Raw genomic sequence first — 27,084 nt, 5'->3', positions numbered from 1 at the left:
ATACAATATAAATAAAATAAAAGAATATAAATATAGGCAACTAAAATATAAAAATAAAATGAAATAAAGAAAAAGCATACTGTAAAAATAAAAGAATATATATAAAAAAGAGGAATAAAAAGGTATAAAATATATTTTAAAAATGAAATAAAGAAAACGTATGCTATATAAATAAAATAATATAAATATAAATTAGGTAAATAAAATGGTATAAAATATAAAAAAATAAAATAAAATAAATTAAAAAGTATACTGTATAAATAAAAGAATAGAAATATAAAATAGGTAAATAAAATGGTCTAAAATATTTAACAAAAATGAAGTAAAGAAAAAGTATACTATATAAATAAAAGAATTTAAACATAAAACAGGTAAATAAAATACATAGATTAGCTAAACAAAAAAAAAAGTGGAGGTGGGGGGATTAGATTGCAGCAAGCTTGCATTTTTGTGTGGAGGTCCCCTTTAACTCTTCATAGAGTCTCTCTTTCTCTCTCCCCTCTCTCCCTCCCTCCCTCCCTCTTTCTTTCTTTCTTTCTTTCTCTCTCTCTTTCTCTCCCCTCCCAGCACAGCACCTTCTCCGTCTGGCTACTATAAAGCCTACAAATCCCAGCATGCTTCACTGCTGACCTCACTCTACCCGGAACCACTGAGTGAATATAAATAACAAAGGTACCGCCTTCTCTAGTCTGTTCCGACCCGCCATTGGTGCTAGACCTGTCACACAAAGCTAAATCGGCTCCTGAGTGGCTGAGACGGAAAAAGTGGTTCTAACTTCCTTAAAGGGACAGCACACTGGCCTTCCTGCAGCTGTTCTGTCATCACATGGCTGAGGAAACGTGAATGAGTGTTCTAAGCAGGGTCTGGGAATACACATCAACATGGTGAGCAGCAGACCTTGTCTTTATAATATGTGTGCTGTGGCCTTTACTTGCCGAGTACTTTGCAATGAGTTCACTGGTGCAAGTGCATGCAAAATATTCCACGTCAAATCTTTGTATGGGATGGGGTTGTAGATATCAAGGTCCAAGGTGAAATCAATGGAGAGCTATTTGCAGTGTGGAAGTCTGATGAAAGTAGATGTTCTCTTGTAGGATATGTTCTTGGTGTTTTGCATGGGGACACTTTCCAGGCATTGTCCTCCAGAGTTTGTAAAGTACCACTGCTGTCTGCTCACAAGCATGCAGAATCAAGCCATGGAACAGATATCCCACTTCTTACTAGTAGACCGTACTAAGAGGGACTCGATGAATAAAAGTGACTAGCAATGAGCTCAGGCGTCTTCGGATCCTAGTCTAGATCCACCTGAATGAGCCCACCAGAAAGCCGTCACCTGTACTGTGGTCACGGCATTCCTTAACCATCAGCTACTTGTGACTGCAGGGCAGGGAAGGCCTTAAAAGCTGATGAATGGCTCAGTAGATTGACAGCTTCATGGTGGAATCGCTCAGGTGGGTTTAGACTGGGATCCAAACACACCTGAGCTCATCACTAGCTGTAACCCATAGTAACCTATTTACTGGACCAGTAAAAATTATACTCTAGTTGGTATCTATAGGTTACTGGACTTGGAGCCGGTTCACACCTGATTTGCACAAGAACCTGTGTGTTTCTGTGTGTCTCAGTGCAATGCAATTTTCAGCCCGTTGATTTGAAAGGGATGAATTCACGTTGGATCACACCAAAAGTAATGCATGCACTACTTTTCAAAAACACACTACACTAGATTGCATGGTGCTGCGATACCATGCAATCCAGTGCAGGCAAACACTCTGCGTTTTGTGATCTGCATTTGGGGTGTCATTAGGATTACATTGACACATGCAACTGATGGCACACCCAGTGCTTTTTGAACATGGTGTGGGAAACGCACACAGAACACGTGTTTTCCCGCACTGCATTCTGGTTCTGAGCCCTTAGACCCAGTTCACACTAGAATGTGGTGCAGGAAACCCGTGATCCGTGCACGTTTCCCACGCACTCTGCCTTTTGGATCTGCAGTGGTGTGCATTCCTGTGCAACGTAAAGGTAATTCATAGTGTGAACCTAGGCTGAAAATGGATCTTCATCTACTAAATCACTTGGTATCCTTTGAATCTATCCCTCCTACTCAATCATAAGGCTAGGTTCACATATGTGCGGGTGGTGCGGCTGCGGGACCCGCACATAAATATCTGCAGCCGCACCACCCGCACAGAGCAATGTGGGACCCGCACATAAATATCTGCAGCTGCACCACCCGCACAGAGCAATGTGGGACCTGCACATAAATATCTGCAGCTGCACCACCGGTACAGAGCAATGTGGGACCCGCACAAAAATACCTGCAGCCGCACCACCCGCACAGAGCAATGTGGGACCCGCACAAAAATACCTGCAGCCACACCACCCGCACAGAGCAATGTGGGACCAGCGGGCACGGCACCCATACTGGAAATCGCAACCGCACTGGGAACCGAGGTTCCCTTGCGGGCTGCGGTTTCCAAAGAAGTAAGTGTACCGGGGCACGGGAGTCCATTCAAAGGAATGGGCTCTCGTGCCCACGCAAAACGCAGATATGTGAACTAGATCCCTTCTTCTTTCTTTTTTTTTTTTCTTTCTTTATAGTCCCATCAGCCCCCTGCCTCCATTCTTGCCCTACTACAGAAGCCTCCTGGGATATCTGACTTGGATATCCTCAAAAGTAAAGAATTATTATGTTCTAGGGAACACCTCATTCTCATGGGCATACTACAGTGTACACCCATGAGATGGCTGTGTTTTCCCGCATTCAGATACACAGGCGTTCCGTGCATCCCTGTGCAGGCAAGTCCGTGGGGTGGTGGGAGCATGTCGCCGAATGTGCAATGTCTGCGTTTAGGGTCATGCATCCGCGTGGCTGTCAAAGCATTGTCTTCACACAGGTGTATGCCTATGCGTAGTACGCCAGTATGAACCAAGTCCTGATTGTGCCTAATCAGTACTCCAAAAAATGTACCTTTTTTATCTGGAATTCCTACTGAAAAAAGCAGTGTATTTTCTGGTGTGTGCAGAGCCTAGGCATTCTTGTGCCCACAGCTTCATAGCTGTATATTCTCAGTGTGAGATCTAGGGCACTGCTGCAGGAGATTTGGAGCATGATTTAAGCGATACAGCAATTGTGCTGAACACTCTTCTCCTTAGACGCTTTGACAGGAGGAAACAAAGTCCAGCATGTATCAAGTTGATCAGCTACATAAGAGACAAAATGATGAATAAGTCAGTAACTGGGAAAGAACAGCTGCAGGAAGACCACAGGAAATAATGCTGACTTTGCCCTCTGTCTCCTTTTTTTTGGGCACAGCTTCCATAGATCAGCTCCTTTTGTAACATGTTGCTTTGACATGTTTTAGACGTGTTGCATATTTGAAACCATTTTTGACTTAAGAGGTAAAATGCAGGTCAACACAGTAAATCTGGTTTCAGAAACTTTGTCCAAGTCACTTCCACAGAATACACTTATGTGAACAAGGCCAAATTAAGTATTTTATCTATTTTTTTTTTTTTTTGTGCTGAAAGGTGTAGCAAAATGCAAGAAGGTGTACCTGGTGTGAATGAAAAATATAGCAAAATTCAGTTTTCCTATAATGAAATGGGCAGAGGCTGCTTGTGAGCTTACGTATGTGTGTGCTGACAGTATATACCATACTGTATACAACATCCAGAAATTATGAGCTATGTCATATATGTGCTCTAATAATAATTCTTTGATCCTTGTATAACTAGAGGCCATTCATTGATTGTTCTGCTGTTTCTTTTCATCTTTCTCTGTAGGCTGTGATGGGAATACAGATGGTGGTCACCTTATTGGTGGCCAGTATCATGCAGAGAGTGTCCCCCCACTACTCCTTTGCACGATGGATTCTCTGTAATGGAAGGTGAGCTTACTTCATACACATTATAATGTCTTTATTACAAATGCAGAGGTTTTTTTTATAGGGTGTTACCAAGCTTCTATAACTTCAAAGTGATACTATATATTGTAATAGGTTTGTAATAATGATGCTGGGATCTTTCTGATTTTTGTTCCACTAAAACAAAGCATAATGTGTACAAATATCCCAAAAACTTTTCTTCCATTAGTAGTTTTTTAGGGATCTTGTCTACTACTATTCCTTTAGGAATCTCATTTGAGACTGTTATTGTAAACTTTCATTGCAATAGTGTTCATATCACCTTGTCTGCTTAAAGCGGAGCTCCACCCAAAAGGGGAAGTTCCACTTTAAGGACTGCTCCCCAGTAAGGATTGGCACCTTTGGGGGACGGAGGGGGAGCGGGTACCTGAAATTGAATAGGCCATTGGAAGCGGAAGGTGTCCTCCCTCCCTGTAGTCTTTTGGGACACGTGACAGGTCCCAGAAGACTACAGGGCCATTCATGAAGAGCAGCGCTACTCACGCATGCACAGTGAGTACCCAGCTGTGAAGCCGCAAGCTGTCACAGCCAGGTGCCCAAACTGAAGATGCCGGCCTCCTGGAACACAGGACGGCCGGTGAAATGACTGCAGGGGACACACCGCGGGATTGAGGGACAGGTAAGTGGCTGTTTTTTAGAAGTCAGCAGCTACAGTTTTTGTAGCTTCTGACTTTTATTTTTTGACAGCGTGAGTGGAACTCCACTTTAAGGTTCCCTCAAGCATAGCAGTCATTTTGTGTTACTAATTTAGGCACATATAGTTCTTTAATACTGTTCTCCTAAGCATTTTCTTTGTTTTATGTTTAATAGCTTGTTTCGTTTCAAACACCCAACTGAAGATGAACTGCGAGCCCTTGCTGGGAAGCAGAAACCCAAAGCAAAGAGAGAAAGGTGAGGCTATCTAACATGTGTTCTGTGAAAACAGCTTTTCTTTGTAAAATCCATTTCTGGATCATTTCTCTGTCATTTAAATAATGTTGACTATAGAGGGCTTCATGAACAGCTAAAGAGGATATGGGGGAAAAACATTAAAATAGTAAAGTAGGAAACATATACAGTATGAGCAGATTTGAAAGGAAATGAATGGTTTTTGGTCCATATTATCCAACATTTTTTTATATTTACAAATGTATAATCTATTTTCATTTTCTGCATTGAGATCTACAAATAAACATATAGTACAGGATATTTTGATAATGTAAAGTTTCCAGGACCTGCTGGACCTCTATAAAAAGAAAGGCAAGAAATTCCCCTGCACATGTTGACTGCTTCTGCAGGTTAAAAATCCAGATGAGTACATCTCTACCCACAGAGAGGGAACATGTGTACCTCCTGAGTCATTCAGCTAGGTCCATTCACTGTACAGTCTATTCCGGCTTTTTACAGCATAGTCGCAAATGAGCTTTCTAAAAACCTGATGTGGTAGCCTGCAACATTGAGCATATGATCCAGCATTGCCTGAAGGACAACTCTATTCAGAAAGAAAGTCAAGATTCTACCAGGGTCTGTATTTTGAATGCTTTTTTTCACAGATGTAATGGCTATCAAGAGAGCCATTTTTTATGGTTAAGTTCCAAATCTTTTAATGCTCTACAGGAGAACAGAGAGGTTCTGAGAGACTCTTGAGGAGAAATGAGAGATCTTGTTTGGGAAAGGGAGACTTTATAGGTCATCAATTCCTTGTGCCTCCTTTGAGAAATAATGAATGAAAGCATAAACTGTCCATCTTGTACCTGATGAGGCTGGGATTGCTAATACATTATTACTAATCTCAAAGAACTGACTACTAAGTACGCTTCCAATCCTGATTGTAAATAAAATAAGATAACTGAGACTTCCAGTGCAGGGACATGAAACTGGTTGTGAGCTGCAAATTCTGCATATTTAGTCCATATTCCAAAGTGAGATGAGTTAGTCCTGGTGTTTCTGGATTTTAATTGTCTCAATTACTCCTGAAAGCAACCAAGCGCACTTAGTTTATGCCTCTCAACTCCAGGCTATGGCTGGGCAAGGGTCTTGGAAGTAATCATGGGAAAGCACATTTGGACTGGATGGTAACTACCAATGTGCACTGTCATTATACCTTCTTTTTTGTTTGCATGTGGTTATCACATCATGTATATTCACTTTTAAGTGGCGGATCGCCCCATCTGGCCAAATTTATGTGATAACCACATGCAGGTGCAACCTTTAAAATATCACAAAAACTGCACTGGTGTGCAAAATCATGTAAATATACGTGATTTTGCAATTCTGGGGAGGGTCTTGCCATTCGCGGCCTCAGCTGTCAACCACCGGGTCCCGGCCGGTGATTACTCGCTGACACCTGGTGATCGCCGAGTATCTCCGACTGGGGAGAGACCTGTGTATAAACATAGATATCCCCTGTCAGCTTCTGCACATTGCTTTGTATGGCTCTGCATAGCCGAGCCATACAAAGCAGTGTGCTTACAGTTGAAAGCACTCACACAGCATACTGTGAAACCGCAAACCACACACAGTTAACCTTTTGATCACCCCACATGTTAACCCCTTCCTGCCCAGTGCCATTAGTACAGTGTCTGTGCTTTTTATTAGCACTGATCACTGTATTGGTGTCACTAGGGATGTCAGTGAAATCAAGTCAGTTCCCCCCCAGTGTCAGAATGTCTCCCGCAGTCCCGCTATAAGTCGATGATCGCCATCATTACCAGTAAACTTTTGTATCTATACTGCCATTTGTAAACGCTATAACTTTAATGTAAGCCAATTAATGTACAGGTATTAGGATTTTGTTTAGGAAAGACATGTCGCAAAATACATGTTGGTGTAAATTTATGAGGAAATTCGAACTTTTAAATTTGTCTTACTGGACATGTTTAATAACAAAAAGTCAAAAATATTGTTTTTTTTCTCAAAATTGTCAGTCTTTCTTGGTTTATAGCGCAAAAAAATAAAAACCGTACAGGCGATCAAGTACCACCGAAAGAAAGCTCTATTTGTGGGGAAAAAATTACTTAAATTTCATTTGGGTGCAGCTTTGCATAACTTCGAAATTGTCAGTGAATGCAGTGCCGTATCGCAAAAAATGACCTGGTCAGGAAGGGGGGTAAATCCTCTGGAGGGTAAGTAATTAAAGAACAAGAAAACCAGAAATGTGTCAGCTGCAATACAGCATTTAGGGAATTCTTTTTCAGGGACCAATCTCTTCATTTTTATAAATCCTTGTCATAAAGACCAGCATTCAACTTTTCAATTACATTTTGCTGGGGTACCAAGAGCTTCTAAACATTGGATGAAATCGCTTTTTCCATGCCAGGAAGGCCATGGATATCCAAACATTTCACTGCACTGGTGCACCTTGATTGGCAGAAAGAGGATCTTCTTGTATGTTTGGCACGGCCTAACAATAAAATCAGTGGAGCTACTTACCTACTATGGTTACAAGTAAGCAGCTCCATGGATTGTATCGTTGGCATAAACTTCAAGTGCAAAGTCTCACCACTTGTGAAGAGACTTTTGGAACGTGTAACTGGACTATGAAAGGGACACAAGGGGTTACTTCAAATATTTCCGCAAATAAAGTTACGCTTTGTGCCTCTGCTGTGAAAGTTTGTGAAGGAAAGTGCTGTTAAAAAAAAAAAAAAAAAAAAAGGAAATTTGTGGTAACAAGGACAAGAATGTTTTGTTTTTTGTTTTTTTTTCTGCATGATCATTGTTGAATTGTCCTTTTGTCCTTAGGAGAGTTAATGGGATGACTGAAGAGAAACCCCTGACAGTGCCAAGAGACATAGATCTGCACTTGGATATTCAACCAATCACTACCGTTGATGCCCTTGGTAATGTGTGTTTTTGTTTTTTTTCTGTATTGTGTTTTTTTTTTGGGGGGGGGGGGGGTTAGTACTGAAAAAACAAATAAAATTGATATTTCACCTCAATGAGTAATTTCCCTTTTAGCTGGAGCAAATCAAACATTTTAATGTCTGTCACCCAACTACTAATTGGAGGTTGTTTAGGCTAAAATGCTTTTTGAGCATGTTCATAGAATGTCACTCTCTCTCATCATATTTAAGAAAGGGGATGGGTGTCCCTAGGACTGGAAGGCACAGAGAGCAAAAAATGCTGAAAAAGTTTCTGACCCTCCAATCTGTTGGAAAAACTTTTTTTGTTGCTGAACAGATTGGTCATAATTTACTGTCCCTCTGAAATCATGTCACCATACTCAAAACAGAAGAGAAATTAAAACCTGATAGGTTCTAACTCTTCCCTACTCTATATAACACCATTTTTTGGAACTTTAAAGAGATGCTGTCACCTTGCCCATGCAGGGCAAAGTGACAATGTCTCTGCAAAAGGCATCCCCCATATTCTCAACATGCCTGAACTCCCACACAGCTCCTTGCTGCTTCACAGCCTTTGCTGAAATTGGGTGCATTGGTGATCCAAAGAGCATGGATGTCGCTCCCCCAGTCATGAATGTCTGCAATTGGCTGCTTTTCATGGGGTGCATATCGCATGTACCTGCTAACCTGGGAGTGCCAGGTATTCTTTGCCAGCTGTGAAGGAACAAAGGGCTGTAAGTGTATAGGCATTGGTGCATATCCTTTGCAGAGACCCTGTTGCCTCATCTTAGGTGTCCTTTTATGAAACCAAGGTCGGCGGCGATCCTAAGGATCGTTGCTGATCTCACTCAGATCATTAGTGGTTTAGGAAACAGAGATGATCAGCGGAGAACATGCTCTCCGCTGATCATCTCAGTACACAGATGGCCAGTGTATGAAGGAGCGAAGTCAGACCTTCACTGGCAAACTGTGTTCTCCCTCCAGATTCTCCAGCCTAGAGGTGGAGAATCGGGGGAACCGCAAACGAAGCAGTGGTAATTTACCTCTGCTTAGTAAACTGTGTGTTTGACTGATCTCTGCAGTAACTGCAGCCGTTTTCTAGCATTTAAAACATTTGTAGATCGCTTTTCTCCTTGTTCGGAGAAGTGGTCTACACTGCTTCATAAAAAAACATTCAGAGGAGAACTCTCTCCTCTGAGAATGCCGGAGAACTGAGCAGCGGTCATTTACCACTGCATGATAGAAGGACACCTTAGTTAGGTAAGGTGACAGTCTCTTTTTAAACTGAATAATGAAAATGCTCACTTGCAGTATGTTTACTAGTTAAAACATATGTAGTTTATTGTAGGCATTTACATATTTTTAATTGATTCTGGTTTTTTGTGTTTTGTTTTTTTGCAGTCCTTCGCTATTTCCTGGAGTATCAGTGGTTTATAGACTTTGCTTTGTATTCAACCATCATCTATTTATTCACTGAGGGATACTACTGCCTTGTGGATGCCCAAAATGAAGTTAACATAGGGGTTCTCTGGTGTCTGATAACGGTCATTTTCTGCATGTATCCTTGTTACATAAGTATAGAGATTGGGGAAAATTGTTCAGAGTCTAAAATGTGTACAGTGAGACTTACTCCAGTGTGTGTGTGTGTGTACTGTATATATAGTTTGTTTTTCTCTGATTTACTGGTTACTTGTTTCATTGCAGATCTATGGACAGAGCTGTATTATTTGAAAAAAATATACTTTCCTTGGTAGCTTTTTGTGCTATTTTTTTTTTTTCCACAATTCACATCTAATATGTGTTATGCTGTTTGCAATATGTGCAGATAGTGCGACTAAAAGGAGAACCTAAAATCTGTCAGTAATATGATCACAGAATTATCAAAAAGCAAACTGTAAAAATAAAGACCAAAATTGATTATAAAGTTTTTGTTTTTTTTTGTTTGTTTTTTTTTAAGAGTTAACACTTAAAGTTGGTGTTTATCCTGCTTATATTTTGCTTTCCCTGGTTCCTTTCTCCCTCTCACCCAAAATTCTAACAAAGTTAGAAAAGAAAAAAACGTTTATTACATAAATTATTTTTTGTGCTTCTCAGTGCAATGCAGGCAGATTACAGATTATGGTTTGTGGTTAGGGCTGGCTGAGTGCTGTATATAGATTCCTGCAAATATTACAGCATCCTGCCTTAGACTAAAAGAGCCCTCAATAGAAATACCTCCTCCGTGATGGATGGATTTCAGTCCTTAGAAGTGGGTGATCCCAGACATTCTGCATTTGCATGCAGACCACCCTAGGTAATGCTCACATGTGATGCCTAACCTCACTGATCAAAAGAACTGAAATCTAGTGAATGAAAAGGTCAGGCCAGGGGCAGTTGGGATGGGAACAAAAACGCTTGATGATTCTGGATATCCTCTGGCCAGGAAATGAGGCAGGCTTTATCTGACTTGTTGCAGCTTCTGCTGCACACTGTGACAACAGAATGCAGTGAAATCAGAGTAAGCAATTTCAATATAGGAAGGGGTCCTGTGCAACTGTGCAAGATGGAAGGCGAGGCTGGAATTCAGCTTTAGCCAAAACACTGTATTTTGTAGCATTTAATTCCAAGTTCAATCTTTTTTTTTCGTTACTCTTCCATTCACTTAAAATAATGTCCGTTATCCTACCAGCAAGGTGTATCCACAGGCACTCCCTTTCTTAGGGTAACCATGCTTACTTGGTTCAACTGAACTGTTGTCACCTCTTTCTTTGTGCTCCTGAGCTGACTGCAATGCCTATTGCACTGTAACACTACGATGTAGCCAGTACAGTAAAATTGTGACCCTCAGTCACTGCTGGATGTCTCTAGGGAATTTATGCGAAGATCTATATGATGTACATAGCACAGGAAAAGTAAACATTTTGGGGGAACACTGTATATTTATTTTATTTTTGAAAAAAAAGTGCTTCCCGCTTTAATTTAATTTGTGAAGTTCTACTTTAAGTAAAAATACAAATAAGCTCCCTCTCACACTGGGCGGACTCCACTAAGATCAGCATGGGATCTGTCCGCTGATCCCCTACTGATCCAAGCAGTGCTGGCAGAAGAAAGTTCTGTGTTTGCTCAGTTTATGCACAGCAGACACGGACAGAGCCAGCTCTGCTCTATGGGCGGACGGGTGTAAACAGACTCCACTGTCAGTTTACACCTGACTGCCCTCCAATTGAATCTGCCTAGATGGAGGGCACGGATCTCCTTCCATTATTCTTTATTATTTTTTTATTTTTTTTATATAGTGGACCTGATTGGACCTAGAGGTAGGCAGGTGTAAAAGGACACCCATCTGTCCATAGGGGTGAAGGGACCATCTGATCAGGTCCACCTGAAAAACTGATAGGGGGAACTTAATGGACTCTTCACATGGAAGGGGCGTAATAGCCCAAGAAAAGAACCTTTTGACACACTTTAATGCTAATGTTTTAGTGTTGTTTTAGTGCTGTCCTTTGAAAAAAAATCTTAAAATTTTAGCACCAAAATTTGGAACCAAAAAACGTTTGTTACTATGCAGAAAACTTTCTAATGTGTTCTCTGTGATTAAGCCCTGCCAACTGGCATGTCAGTGTCCAGTGAGCTTCAATGGCCAGTAAAGGCACTCTAATTTGGATGCAAGGGTGGTGTAGCTAGGCCATCACATCAGATAAAGTTAAGCCCTGGTAACAAAGTAAAACTAGATCAGAGAAGCTCACATAATAGACCATGTGACTAATAACTGTAATAGCAGGCATCTTGCGGAGTTTGCTGTTAGGCAGAATGTTTACTTGAAGAAGGTTCATTTTTAAGGTTGATGTTTGTAGTTCTCCAGTCATGTTTTCCTTATCTTCAGGCTTTTAGTAAAGTCCTCATGACCATGATGAAACATTACTTCCGTTCTGAAGAAGGAGGAGAACGTTCCGTCTGTTTGACATTTGCTTTCTTTTTTCTTCTCATTGCCATGATCGTAATGATTGTGAGGGAAGAATATCTGGAGTTTGGACTGGAATCAGGTGAGCCTAAGTTCATCCTCTTTGTCTTGCACAGAAAAAAGAGTCATTATTATTTTTTTGAAGCATGGTTAGTCACTTGCTTCCAAGATCTTGAGCATGTCATTTTTTGGTCCTCACCTATAGTGTTTTTAATGTGCTGTGGTTGAATCATCAGCTCATTAATTTTCCACACTCTTTGGGCAACAACTCAACATTACAGCATTACAAAAAATAATTTTTAAAGTGAATTACAAGGCTTTAACCATTCACAACAGTAAAGGCTCTTTGGGAACAAGCTGAAGGCTAGCTGAGCTAAATCTTCTGCTGTGAAATGCAGAAGTGAGCCATTGTGAGCAAGTAATACTACTCAAATTTTTTTGTTCTCCAAAAAAGAAAAGCATTATCCTCATGTGTGATCAAACTAAATAACTGCATGCTGCAGCCCATGCATCAATCACAAATGTATTAAATAAAGCATGGACCAGTTTTGCCCTCATTTTAATCTATAATTCAGTGTTCCCCAAATAGCGTACTTGGTTTATTTTTTGTGTCTTTGTGTCTATGTTATCTATTTCACACAAATTGGACTTTCTACATAGGTTTGAACAGCGTCTGTCAGAATCTGGAACTTCTAATGAAGCAGCAAGGCTGGCAGGTGTCGTAAGTGTCTATTCAGTTCTCAAAGATTTGGCTTAAACTATGTGCACTGCAGTGTTGTTTATTAAAGCACCACTATGTCTATATTTGAAGTTTAGGTTGCTTTAAAGTAGATTTAAACCCAGTCACCTCAAATTATTTCTTTAGCCTTTTAAATCTGCAGCTTTTGTTAACCACTTGCCTACAGGGCACATATTCCCCCTTCCTGCCCAGGCCAATTTTCAGCTTTCAGTGCTGTTGCATTTTGACTGACAATTGCACGGTCATGCAACACTTAATCCAAACTAAATTGTTATCATTTTTGAAGACAAATAGAGCTTTCGTTTGGTGGTATTTAGTCACCACTCTTTTTTTTTTTTTTGTTTGTTTGTTTTTTTGCTAAACAATCAAAAAAAGACCAAAAAGTTTGAGAAAAAAAGTTTTTCTTATTTTCCGTTATAAAGTTTTGTAAATAAGTAATTTTTCACTGATGGGCACTGTTGAGGCATTGATGAGGCTGCGCCAATATACGGCACTGATGGGCATGGATAGGCGTCACTGATGGGCATGGATAGGCGTCACTGATGGGGCTACACTGATCATCAGGGCACGCTCTCCCAGAACAAGCCAACCGTACTGTAGCCATCTTTTGGCTATAGCACGGTCAGGAAGTGGTTAAAAAAAAAAAATACAGTTTATCATGCCTTGAAAGCAATTCCTGTTATAGGATGGTAACTACAGTATATACAAAGTGTGCTCTTGCATTGGCACCCTCTCACATATGTCGGTTGGTGACAACAAACAGTTGCGCCACATTCTGTAGACAACCAGTCCTGAACAGTGAAGTGCAGCTGATGCTAGAGTGACTGAAAGAGGTTGGAGGAGGTGAGCTACACGAAGAGGCAAGGGATGAAAATTAAGTGAAAACAAGTATTTTATGGAATAAATCCTTGATGATGCACAGTGCTGTAGCAACTCATTTAGGTTTAGGATTTATGTCCACTTTCACACACAATAGTTGTAAAGCTTCAGTGGTTGTAAACTAATAAAAATTGTATAATACTCTTCTTTTTTTTTTTTTCCCCTCAGGACTCCTTTCATTAAACTTGCCTTCAAAATTGCCTTGGTGGCACTTTGCTCTTTTCTTGGTGCCTGTCTGACATTCCCTGGCTTACGTTTGGCTCAGACCCACCTTGATGCTCTTAATATGGCAGCAGATAGACCAATGCTTCAGTAAGTTATGATCACCAAGAAAAAAGCATACTGCATGTTGAAATGCATTTATATTACAAAGTATATGAAAACTATTTTTAAAAATACATTTCAAATATTTTTAAAAATAAAAATCTACATTTTTGGAATGCATTTACAAATATATGTAAAAATCTATGTTAAAATGACTTTATTTTTTAAAAAATATCTTCCATATATATTGTAATATATAAAAAAAACACATTTCAACATGCAGTGTGTGTGTGTATGTGTGTATGTATATATGTGTGTGTGTGTATGTATATGTGTGTATATATATGTATGTATGTATGTATGTATGTATATACACACACACGTATATGTGTTGAAATGCATTTTTTATATATTATAAAATATTTTTAAAAAAAGTTTTTTTTGTTTTAAATATATAAAGTCATTTTAACATATGTTTATGTGTGTGTGTGTGTGTATATTTATGTATGTGTGTGTTTACGTGTGTGTATGTTTATGTATGTATATGTGCATATATATATAAACTTTCATTTGTATACAATCAATGACAGTGTTGTATTTTTTTTGTGTTAGGATTTTACTTCATGCCAGCTTTCTGCCTCCCGTCTTTGCTGTGGTTTTGTGGATTCGGCCAATCACTAGAGACTTCCTCTTAAATGCGCCAATGGGAAAAGAGTCTGTTCAGCTGTGAGTTGCAGCAAGAACTTTTACTTAGAAGTGTGTTTATTGTATGTAAGATCCAACAAATATGTTTACTAAGCGATTTTACATTGCGATGGAGCCCCTTAGCATGTTGAAATGTGATACACAATTCTTTTTAATTACTATTTTAATCAACATTATAACAGGCTTTTTTTTATTATTATTCATGAATCATGGCGTTTTAAGTACCTGAAAATTCCCATTGCTTCTTTCTGTATTTAGTGCTGCATACAACCATCTGTCTTTTTTCATCATGTCCTCTTATTTTTGCTGAATACTGATAATTAACCACTATACTAAGATCAGCACCACTGTGTGCATACCATGGGAAAAATAAATACTATGCAAACACACAAAACCATCCAACTACAGAAAGGCCTCTTTGACTTTACGAAGCCAGTCTCCTTGGCCTTTACCACATCCTTGGAAAATGGCAGGTTTATACATGTTCTCTTTATTATAATCCTTTTTGGAAAAGAACAGTTTATCATTTTTGTGCATTGACTGTCTATGTAAAGGAGGGGAAAATGTGATTTAATATGCTGTAAACCACTCACATATTGCCCTCCCCAAGAAGACTACAGAAAAATGTCTATAAGTTATTAGGGAGGTTTTCAGGCAACATAGGAAAGACCACAGAAGTAAAAATTACATAATTTGTATTGCCTGCAAACCGTAAAAACTCTTATTGTACATAAATATGAATTGTATACAAATGTCCCTTACATTAAATACCACATGAGATCCTAGAAAACTTTTTTCTACCATCATATTGACAAAAGACCTTTTGTTGACACATTTTCGAGGTATAGGCGATTCATTAGGACAGATGTCATTAGGACAAATGTAGGTATTTACAGTCATATACAGGTATTTAGTCACTTGTCCAATCTATCTGAAAATTATCCAATAAATAATCTATATCGAATAAAATCACTGAAACATCTCCATCATACTGTTTGCCATCAGGACACCTTCCATTGTGGGTATATGATTGTTTTAGGTTTTCTGTTGTTGTTTTTTTTTTTTTTTTCTTCTGTTGGTTGATTATTATTATAGGTTCTTATGTAGCGCTGTCAATTTACGCAGCGCTTTACATATACAGTTGTGGCCAAAATTATTCAACCCCCAATGCTGTAAAGGGGTTTAGGGACTATAGTGTACATTTGGAATTGTATTCAGAATCAAATCCTACAAGGACGTTGTAACTACCCAAATGCAACTAAAATGACATCAATTGTTTATGTAATACAGTAGTAAATGGTTCTTATGTGGTTTCTTCATTGCCACAATTATTCAACCCCTTAAAGACTACCACTCTGAAGAACAGAGGTTCATACAGGTGCTTTCCATCAGGTATTGAAAACACCTGTGGATGTCACCGAGCAGCAATCAAGCATAATAAGCACCAATTAGGCAGCTTTAAAATGACTGTGATACTCAGCTCCTTCTAGACATTTACTGGTGTGGTTACAAACATGGTGAAGGCAAGAGAATGGTCCAGGAAGACAAGAGAAGAGGTGATTTCTCTTCACAGGAAGGGCAATGGCTATAAGAAGATTGCAAAGATGTTAAACATACCAAGAGACACCTTAGGAAGCATCATTCGCAAATTCAAGGCAAAGGGCACTGTTGAAACGCTACCTGGTCGTGGCAGAAAGAAGATGCTGACTTCGACTGCTGTGCGCTACCTGAAGCGTAGAGTGGAGAGAAGTCCCCGTGTGACTGCTGAGGAACTGAGAAAAGATTTGTCAGATGTGGGTACAGAAGTTTCAGCCCAGACAATAAGACGCACACTGCGTAATGAAGGCCTCCGTGCCAGAACTCCCAGGCGTACCCCCTTGCTGTCTCCAAAGAATAAGAAGAGTCGACTGCAGTATGCCAAAAGCCATGTGGACAAACCACAAAAGTTGTGGGATAGTGTTCTGTGGACTGATGAAACAAAATTCGAACTGTTTGGGCCCATGGATCAACGCTATGTTTGGAGGAGGAAGAACAAGGCCTATGATGAAAAGAACACCTTGCCTACTGTGAAGCATGGTGGAGGGTCAATCATGCTTTGGGGCTGTTTTGCTTCTGCAGGTACAGGGAAGCTTCAGCGTGTGCAAGGTACCATGAATTCTCTTCAGTACCAGGAGATATTGGATGGAAACGTGATGCAGTCCGTCACACACCTGAGGCTTGGGAGACGTTGGACCTTTCAACAGGACAATGATCCCAAGCATACCTCCAAGTCCACTAGAGCATGGTTGCAGAGGAAAGGCTGGAACATTTTGGAGTGGCCATCGCAGTCACCAGACTTAAATCCGATTGAGAACCTCTGGTGGGACTTAAAGAAAGCAGTTGCAGTGCGCAAGCCTAAGAATGTGACTGAACTGGAGGCCTTTGCCCATGAAGAATGGGCGAAGATACCCGTAGATCGCTGCAAGACACTTGTGTCAAGCTATGCTTCACGTTTAAAAGCTGTTATAACTGTAAAAGGATGCTGTACTAAGTACTAAGATTGAATGTCACTTGGGGGTTGAATAAAACTGATAATGCTGTGAGCACAGAAAAGACATTTGTGGTTATTTCATTATAACTGTTATGTTATATTTGTCTGACCTACAAGTGCCTCTTTAATGTAAATGTAAGCAAGATGACTGAATGATCAAAAGCAATGTCAAACTGGCCAAAACACTCAATTTCAGTGGGGGTTGAATAATTTTGGCCACAACTGTATATTGTACATTCACATCAGTCCCTAACCCTCAAGGGGCATACAATCTAAGGTCCCTAACTCACATTCATACATACACATACTAGGGACAATTTAGACTGGATCCAATTAACCTACCAGCATGTCTTTGGAGTGTGAGAGGAAACCGGATTATCCGGAGGAAACCCATACAGGCACAGGGAGAACATGCAAACTCCAGGCAGGTAGTGCCGTGGTTGAGATTTGAACCAACAACCCTGGTACTGCCAGGCGGAAGTGCTAACCATTTAGCCACTGTGCTGCCTTGTGTCCATCCTGACTAATGATGTAACACAATGAATGGCAGAGTCTCCTTATTAGTACAGGTGAGAAATGGAAAAAAAAAAAGATCTCCTCCATCCTCACGTGGGCCCAGCTCACATGGTCCTTTTTTCTTAACTTTTTCCACCTGTGTTAATGAGGGGTTAAAGTGTTACTAACCCCACAACAGTAAAATCAGTCTGTATATGCAGTAAAGCATGCTTGTTATACTCACTGTGGAAGCTAAGGGGTTAATCCTCTGCATTGTGTAAAATGCTGTTTGATCCTGACTTCTCTGATCTTCCCCTTTTTTCTAGTGTCCCCTCTTATCCCCTTATAAAACATATTGTGTGGAGTCACTCTGTGTATGCTCAGTTTGGTGTGTATTGCTAGAGAAGTTTTTTTGTTCTTGGGAGAGTGCATGTGATCAACACAGGGCCAATCAACACTGTGTAGACAGAGGTCAGGGGTTCCGCATACTCTGAGAGCAGAAAGAAAACTCCTCCTACAAGCTTTAACCAGTGCTTTGCTGGACACTTATAGAAGTCACAAGACTTCTCTAACTGCTGATGGGAAAAGCTATTTACTGGTTATATTTAATAAATTAATTGCATTTCCATGTTTTGTGTACTGTGGGAGACCAGATAGAGTGATGCAGAGTCTTGAGTTTAGTAACACTCTAATTTTCAGATGGATTAGACAAGTGATTGAATGTCTGTATATGACATTAAATGCCTACCCTGGCCTGATGAAGTAGGTATATCATGAAATGCATCAACGAGGTCTTTTTGAAATGGCATGGGGGTATAGGATACCGTCACTAATGTTCTATTCAGTGTAATGCACATACAGTATGTATCCAATACATTTTATATACATGTATAATAAAACATTTTTTTCTTTTGTGAGAATATATCGTAAAATTATGTAATTTTCTTTTTATGTGAACTCCATTTGATGTTTTCTGAAAAACTCCCTATTGACTTTTTACAAGTTGTACTATAGTTTATCATTAGTTTTTTGTGATATAGGATATGGATTCATTATCCTAGATCTAGTAGAGTAATGCATGTTTGCACTATTGCAGAGTCTGATTGTTATGCCTTATTCCCAGTATGTCGGACTCCACTTACAACACTTTCCGCCTGTGGATCATCGTGGTTTTTTGCCTCCTCCGTCTCTCCTTGACCCGCTACCATTTGCAGGCCTACCTGGGACTGGCTGATCGTTGGGTGGAGCAGATGAAGAGGGAAGCGGGACGAATATCTATGGTGGAGATCCAACGTAAAGTATGTGGGAAGCACTAGATAATTTGATGATTTTGATAGTTTGAAGATATGTGCATTTAATTTCTAGGGGCTTTAGATAACGCATCATTTGTTTATTTGTAATATAATATTTTGAACGAATGTATAAAACTGTAGCTATAACTGAGAATGAAAAATGTCACCACCCTGCCTTCCCACCTTGTCCAGCCTGAGAATGCTTTTCATTCATGCAGAAAATGCAAAGCATTCTCTGAATGGCACCCTGCTGAGTGGCCAACCTGATGCATTGTGAGCACAGCAGGCTGACCACTTAGCAGGGTGCCATTCCACTCAGAACAGGACCTGGAAACAAGTGGAGATTACTAAAGTAGCAGTGTCTACTTTAGTGATTTCCAGCTCCCATGGCGATCAGCCAGGTATGTTTTATATAAATAGTTACATTGGTCCAAACTAGATCAATATATTATGGAAAAATATTCCATGCCTGGAGAATAGTATTGATAAAAAAAATGTAATTCAAAATTATGTAGAAGTAGCTAAAGGAAGAAGGATAGAAAGGAGTTAATTCGATCTGAAGTGGGGTTAAAGTATAATTAAAGTCAGAACTTCTTTTTTTTAGTTTTGGATAGAGTAGAGAGGGATTAGAACACCTGCCAGGTCTTTATCGCTGTCTGTGCCCACATTGAAGAGATTCAAACATTTGTCATGTTTTTAGTGTTATCGGTGAAAGAAAATCCGAAATTTTGAGTTGTTCCCAGGGAAATCTTCCTACTTGGGGCACTTCTGATTACCGTGGTGACAACCAGGGATTCCTTCATTTTGGAGGGATTTCCTCTCATTTTTTGTTTTGGCTATGGGACAGGAAGTGAAGAGAAAACTCCCCAATGGGATACAGTTGGGGGAAAAAAAACTGCCAAGGGTTATAACCATCCCCTACTCTATCCAAAAGGAAAAAAGTGTTGCCTTTATTTCTTCTAAGGGCTATTAAGGGGCTAAATAGAAATACAAGGTTTTTTTTTTGGTTTTTTTTTTTCAAAACATCATTTTTCACACCGGCAAATCATGTTGTGTTTGCATTTTTCTTTTTGTCTAACCCCTGTCTTTTCCATGGTTAAAATCCCCAAGTGGTTAATATTACATTTTAAGGTGCCATTAGACTTGAAAAGTAAGAGATGGTCTCATGTCTGTGACACACCCACAGACACTGCTGGATGAGGCTAATTGACTGGAATAGTGATTGAGCAAGTAAAAACCTTTAAAACATATATTCATTGACTTAAACCCAAAAACCCACAATTATAGTGAAAAAATCAAGACCCAAAGAGATTACCCAAAAATAAAAAATATCAAATGTATATAAAAGAACAAAAATAAAATAAAGTCCCAATATGCAAAGTGTCCAAATAATGTGTCCAAACAAAGATCAATTTCTTGATAGGAAGACGCTTCCTACTCCACTGAAGAAGATGCAAATCAATCACAGGTGCTCTTCAAATACCTCAAAAAACAAAATCTCAACATAGTATATTACCTTTTAAATCCCAGAACTAAAGTGCCACACGTGTATCATGCAAAAAAACACTCCAGTGTCACAGCACTCATGTGAAAAAAAAAAAAAAAATTTATAAATATCACTGCAAACTATATATAAAGTGCATAATTACCCTAAAACAAACAGATTCCAGCTTGTAATCAACCACATATGTACAGAGTGTCCTTAGATTGGTATCCTCTTGTTCCTCAGGACCTCACAAACAGACCAGGAATCAGTATGTGATTTATAATCATATATAAAATTGTAGCCACTTACATATAAAAACGATAAGATCAGCAAGACCACATCAAACTCCTCATGCCCAGTATACGATCCCCTTTCCGTGTGTAGAGGGTCTCCCGATCACCAGGTAATTCCACCTTGCTACTCCTATCCAGCACTATCACTTTGTAGCTCTGGGGGACACCTGAAGTGCACCGTTACTCTCCAGACCTCCGACACACAGGGATTCCAGAATCCAAAATGGCTGCCGCAGCACTTCCGGGAACGTCACGTGCCCTGGACGCGTTTCGTCTCTTCCGGACTTTGTCAACAAGGATACGGACAGAAGGTTCCAGTTCTTTAAGTACCCACTCCTAACCTGGCGGAAATACCTCAGCGGCCATCTTACAAAGTGGAAAATTGAGATGGATGACTACCAAAGCTTATATACCATGCTAGATAGTCTATAGAGGAAGCAATATTACATCCCCACCCCATAGCTCTCATCCCTAAGTTATCCTCAAGACTTTAAGGGATTTCTGAGGATTTTATATATATATATGTGTGCTGATTTATACTTAAGTAAAAACCTTTGCCTCATTAATTCATCTATACCAAGAATTCCTTCCATGAGCTTGCACCGAAGATGTCTGCAGTGTATCTTCTTGACCTCTTTCCATAGAATAAGCACAAATGATTGCCTGAAGTGAACATTCTTGTGGAGGGATTTGCTCCAAAAGAATAAGATACTTTACCTGGTAGCTGTCAGATTGTACCAAGCTTGTCATAGTGCTCCTTCACGTCTGCCGCTGTATTGGCATAGTTGATGGTTTTTGTTTGTGTTTTTAGCTTTGTTTTCCAGTTAATAGGAGCAGCACCCCCCCCCCAAAAAACTGAGGGCTACACGTTTCTGCATATTCCTATTGGATGTGTGTGATTGCATACCCATATGAGCATTCATGTCTTTGCACAAGCTTGGTTTAAATAAGCGAACACATAGGTTAGCAAACACATGCCCAGCCACGAAATCTTGCTTATGAACAGTTTACATACAGTTTCTAAACTAACAATCATTTAAAAAAGAAAAAATTACACAATAGCCCATGTAAGTGGTTTTCATGTTTTTCTTGCATATTGTTTAACGTCTGTTATAGTTCTTTCCTGTCTATTGACTTATAGCTAATTCTTTTTCTTACGCAGATTTCCCGTATCTTCTGCTATCTCACGGTTGTAGCTCTCCAGTATTTGGCTCCTATTATTCTTACCCTTCACTGCATTCTCTTACTGAAAACAATGGGTAAGTATCACTAAACAGTTAGGATTTGTGCACAATCATCTTTCATTTTTTAATCCTCTCTTTTCCAAAGACATGACTCTGAACCTGAAAGAGAAAAAAAATGGTTTTCCTGCCACTTGTTCTGGTTGCCCAGCCTATTGGCCTAGCTCATTTTTGACTAGAACAGAATGTATGTATCTATACTTGTGCTATTGCCATTTGCAGTGGTCATTTTCCTCTATAGTTTTATTCTAGGTCTGTGTGATTTTATATCTTTATCTGGTCCTTCAAAATGTACTTAGAAGGTCCTGTTTGGGCTTTTTTAAGCCTGTGCTTCCTGCACCAATAGATATAAAGGATCGTCATTCTCATGGTGTCATTATGCGTGATTCCTGAAAAAGGCAGTTACTTTCTTTTCTAAAGGCCGAGACAAAAGTGCAGTAGGCCTTGCTTTATTTGCCTACTTGCCAGCGAATAAAAGTCTTTTATTTTTCCTTTTTTTTTTTTTTTTCTTTGGGGTATTATTTTTTGGTTCTGGATTGTAGTGAAAATCCATTTTATGTACAAGTTTTAGGTTCAAACAGTATGGGGTTGATGTACTAAACTGCAGATCTGCACCAGAGTTTGCACTCTCCATAGAAACCAATCAGGGTTATTTTGTCAAAGCCTACCGTAATTGAACAAACTGAATTTGGAGCCGATTGTCTACCATGCAGAGCTGCGCCAGATTTTACACACTCCAGTTTTAGTAAATCAACCCCAGTACGTCAGTACCATGTTGTTCTCCAACATTTTGACATGTCAAACTTGAAAGTCTTGTAAAACCATGTGTTATCTAATAAGTTCAAATATCTATATTTCCAGGTGGTCATTCCTGGGGACTATACCCAGAGGAGCCTGGGTTTACACCTGTTGTAGATTCCTCTCCTGCACCTTCCATAGTATCCTCTGAAGAAGAAGAAGACACAGAGGATGTTCAAATTGCTGTGGAGCACATAATAGGAGCTCTTAGTGCTTTTCGAGATATCTTCTCTTCCATTTTCTTTCGTGGCCTCTTCAGTTTTTTGACCTGGTGGGTCTCTGTCTGCCAAATTGTCACCAGCCTGTTTGGACTGTATTTTCACCAGTACTTAGGAGCTTCTTCCTAAAGTACAATCCTGATAAGACTGAGACTTTTGTTTGTAGTGAGAAACATAACTAGGGTCTTCCTTCACCAGTGGTGATACTTTGATGTGGGATACTAGTACTCTTCAATGGAAATTATTTTGGTTAATTTTAAAGGGAATGTAACCCACAAGACAAGAATTGCCATGGATATGTTAACAACACAAGAGGGGGGTAAAACAGAAAATGTTAAAGTTTATTTGCTGGATTGAATTCTAAATATCCTTCACTGATGACATATGTCAATTAGAAAGGTATGTTTCTACCAGGGAACACTCCAAAGCATGTTAACTTTTTCTAAATAAATAATACAAATTATAATCCTATTTTAACATTCATTGTTTGAAGAAGTGCTCCAGGAAGATCTGAATTCTTTCCCTTACTCACAAAAGGACTGTTCAGTTTTTAAGGGCTTGTTCACACCACAATTTCAGTGTTTTGGATGAGTTCTTGCATTTGCATTTACACATTTTAATGCATGCCAGTGCATTTTTTTCCTTTTCTGATACTTGAAAAATCTTTATTTTCATTTAGACATTGTGCATTCCAGTGCATTTTACATACATTTTGATGCCTTCTGGATGAAAAAACACTTTGTACTTTTGCTGAATGCACTGGAACTTACTGCATTAGTGTGACGTAGTGCCATTTGGATACATGGCAAATACTGTGCATGCATTCTGGATGCATATTAAAAAAAACACTAGAAAGTATCTGGTGTGAAACAGCCCTAAAGCGTTCAACCTGTTACCTTCCTTAGGACAGAGGGCTCAGTAAAATCAGCTCTGTTTAAACAAAATAATATGGATCAATAGCAGGACTTTCCCCAAGTCTTAGGAGAGCTGATTTCCCAGCTGAGCTACAAGTTCACACAAATTTTAGTGCTCTAATGATCATGTAGTTAAAGCATATTTACATGCAAAACAAAGTTTTAACCGGTTCAGTTCCGCCCCATAAAATAGTCCCCAGAAATACTGCTACAGGGTGGCAGCTGTGTGCAAAATCACGTGTGTGTGTGTGTGTATATATATATATGTGATTTTGCATTTCCAGCTAGGGAGCGTGTGCACCCTATCCACGCTGCCATTCGCGGCCACGGCTGTCAATCACTGGGTCCCGGCCAGTGATTACTTGCCGGAGCCAAGTGATTGCCAAGAATCTCTGATGGAGGGGTGAACTGTTAGTAAACAAAACAGTTCTCGTCCCTGTCAGATCCAGCACACTGCTTTGCATGGCTGTGCACTGCAGAGCCATGCAAAGCAGTGTGCTTACAGTGAAGCACATACACAGCCCACATTGTAAAACAGTACACAGTTGACCCTTTGATCGCCCCATATGTTAACCCCTTCATGCCCAGTGCCATTAGTAAAGTGTCAGTGCTTTTTAGTAGCACTGATCACTGTATTGGTGTCACTGGGAATGTCAGTGACACCAAGTCAGTTCCTCCCAGTGTCAGAATGCCCACCACAGTCCCGCTGTAACTCGCCACCATTACTAGTAAAAAAAATATATATATATTGGGGGTTTTTTTTAGCAAAGACATTTTAAATGTTTTCACTGGACGTGTTTAATGGCGAAAAGTCAAAACTGTTGTTTTTTTTTTCTCGAAATTGTCGGGTTTTATTTTTCCAAAAAATGGAAAAACCGCACAGGCGATCAAATACCACTGAAAGAAAGCTCTATTCATGGGGAAAATAGGACGTTTCATTTGGGTGCAGTGTTGCATGACCTCGCAATTGTCAGTTAAAGTGACGCAGCGCCGTAACACAAAAAATGGCCTGGTCAGGAAGGGGGGGGGGGGGGTTAAATGCTCTGGAGGGCAAGTGGTTTAATAAGCCGCAGCTTACCAACCCTTAGATGTGGTGACTGGATTCGTTTTATTATTTCAGGGTTTGTTCCATTTTTGTTTACCTAGTAATCCTGTGAAGAATATACAGTATTTCTTGTCCCTTTGTAGTTATACTCATTTTTCTGTTCTGTCTATGAAGACTGATATTTTCTGTACTTGCTGAAAATATTCTCAGCCTGAAAACAAGAAAACTAAAGCAGCCACTACATATAAGGACTAGAGTGCTAGTGTAAATATTTGTTTTTGGGTTTAGAGAAGCTTTAAAGAAAAACTCCAGGAATAATTTTTGGAAAGGACTTGAGGAGGTAAGCTATCTAAAGATAGTGTGCCTTCTATACACCTTGGTGGAAGAGCAACAGTACATTTTTGTTCACTGCTTTTGGTCCCTGTGCATTTAGTTTCTAGTTCCTGCTATTACCTAAGATATTAGCTGCTGCAGTGGAACTCAGTGGGGCTGCCATTGTGGAAACTAATTCCTCTGAAATCTAGAAGGTGCAGAGTCCGGAAGCAGTAAGGTAATGGTAGGTTTTTGAAAAGCTGCAAAGGATAGTATAAGTAACACATTACACTTACCTCCCGCTGTCTTTTCCAAAGTCAATGCCTGGAGCTTTTATTTAAACAGAAACCACTCTGTCCCCCATCCCATCCTATGTTAGGAATAGGATATTAAATATATTCTATACATTTTTGACAAACTTCTTGAATGTAGTAATATTTCCCTTTTTATTGGAAAAAACCTTAATTCCTATATATTTTTGACTGCTTGCTCTTGATTTACTATAAGTTGCACCTTCCTCATGGTTTGTTTAATGATCTAGAATTTTTGTTACACCAAATGGTTGTCTGGCAGGCTTCAGATTCAGCTGCTAATTGATCATTTGTTAGAATGATTAGAAGACAAATTTGTATTGGCCAAGCATGTATTACTGCATCTTGGACAATCAATTATTGTGGGGATTTTAATACTGTTTTGTCCAGCCACGTCTATGCTACTCCTTTAGCCTGCTATAATATGAAAGGTTTGTCTGTATATATTTAGCCATATCTTCCAAATTTATTTAGGCCATGACTGAAGATGAATTCAGGTTCAGAACACAATCCATTTATTGGCTAAAAAAAAAAAAAAAATTTGAGCTAATCTTTCCTAACCATATAAACCCTATTTACCATTAGATTGCACACAATTGTTGTTTTCATCTATCAACATTCTCCACAGTACTGAGGGGACAAGTTCACAGTAAGATGACTTGAAATAAAAGTTGTGAACACAGGCAGACTTGTGGCCAGTTTAGTCTAATTAGATTTGGTTTTATGTGTGTACACTGCTACAATCCTACTATTCTACTGTATAAATGAATGCAGATTTTAGACAAGACACTTGAAGAGACATAAACGTTTGTGTCTCATATATGCTCTTCCAAAAGAAATATCAGGATAGGAATTTGGGAGCTACTATTGTTGACTTGTATATGCAGGTGCATGCTCCAGGGCTGTCAACCTAATCCTGGCTTGTTTACTTAGACTTAGGAAACTATCGGGCATCTTATCACCAGATGAATGTTCTTATTTCAGTTGCATGTTTGCCGAGTACTGAAGAACTCAAAACTATATTTGCCTTGGTTCTTGGCAAAGTCAGCAATGGCATCTACCATATTTCAGTCCTGATAGATTTCTATTAAACCATAGCCTTACTAATAAGTGCTTACACATGGGTAAGCTGAAATATATTCTTGTTTTTTAGTAATGTGGTGCCAACAGCCGTGCTGTGTAGAAGCTATTTCCATTCAATTACAGATCAGTTTTACTGGTAGCATATTAAGTTACTAAAGGCTGATTGGTTGCTACAGGTTGCAGCACTTCATTTGCATTTAAACTGTTTAAAAAAGCCCGTGTTTGAAAATGATACTTATTATGTAATAAATTGATTACATTTACTGAAATAAAGTTTTATGGTTTTATAAAATTAAACTAGCTGTGTCTGAGTGTTCCTGTTTCTTAAATACTGTATATACACAATAAATACAACCACTCTCTCTCTATATGTGTGTGAAAAATTATATGACTGCAATTTGGTTATACATAAGACTGAATGTTTAAGCTGGGAAAATGTAGAAAATCAAATAACCAAAAATGGTCATTCCACTCAAAAGCAGAAGCTCTGCTTATTTGCCTCCCCCCCCCCCCCCCTCCACTGCAGTATTTGGCACCTTTTGGGAGGGAGGGGAGAGGGGATACCTGTTTTTGACAGATACCCACTCCCACTTCTGGCTCAGTTCTCTGCAGCGCAGTGAGCCAGAAATTCAGCCCCCTCCTCCCTCCCGCAGTTTCGTGGAAACTTTCACAGGTCCCAGAACACTGTCGGACCAATTAGGAAGCGCAGCATGACTCGCACATGCGCAGTAGGCAAGCTGTCACAGCCTGGTGCCCAGAGTAGAGATGCCAGCACCGTGGAGGGGA

General features: G+C 39.6%; 1 protein-coding gene across 1 annotated transcript; it reads left to right on the top strand.

The window, feature by feature from the left end:
* Positions 1-744: 744 nt before the first annotated feature.
* On the top strand, positions 745-26,595 carry TMEM161A (transmembrane protein 161A). The gene is made up of 12 exons (XM_089670809.1): positions 745-884; positions 3,793-3,896; positions 4,743-4,823; positions 7,653-7,750; positions 9,155-9,311; positions 11,624-11,775; positions 12,354-12,414; positions 13,480-13,623; positions 14,188-14,301; positions 18,429-18,603; positions 21,539-21,635; positions 22,479-26,595. The coding sequence occupies exons 1-12, from the start codon at positions 882-884 to the stop codon at positions 22,760-22,762; spliced, it is 1,470 nt and encodes a 489-aa protein (XP_089526935.1). The 5' UTR covers positions 745-881; the 3' UTR covers positions 22,763-26,595.
* The last annotated feature ends 489 nt before the right edge of the window (positions 26,596-27,084 follow it).

Source organism: Staurois parvus, unplaced genomic scaffold (genome assembly GCF_062004578.1).
Source record: "Staurois parvus isolate SC_StPar_1 unplaced genomic scaffold, SC_StPar_1.0 ptg000096l, whole genome shotgun sequence".
NCBI lineage: Eukaryota > Metazoa > Chordata > Amphibia > Anura > Ranidae > Staurois > Staurois parvus.
Note: the sequence above shows the minus strand (reverse complement) of the source record. Positions and strands in the feature narration are given on the sequence as shown.

Coding starts and splice junctions, on each gene's coding strand:
- TMEM161A (XM_089670809.1), top strand. Junction 7,751..9,154: donor CACTACCGTTGATGCCCTTG/GTAATGTGTGTT, acceptor GTTTTTTTGCAG/TCCTTCGCTATTTCCTGGAG. Junction 12,415..13,479: donor CAGCAAGGCTGGCAGGTGTC/GTAAGTGTCTAT, acceptor TTTTCCCCTCAG/GACTCCTTTCATTAAACTTG.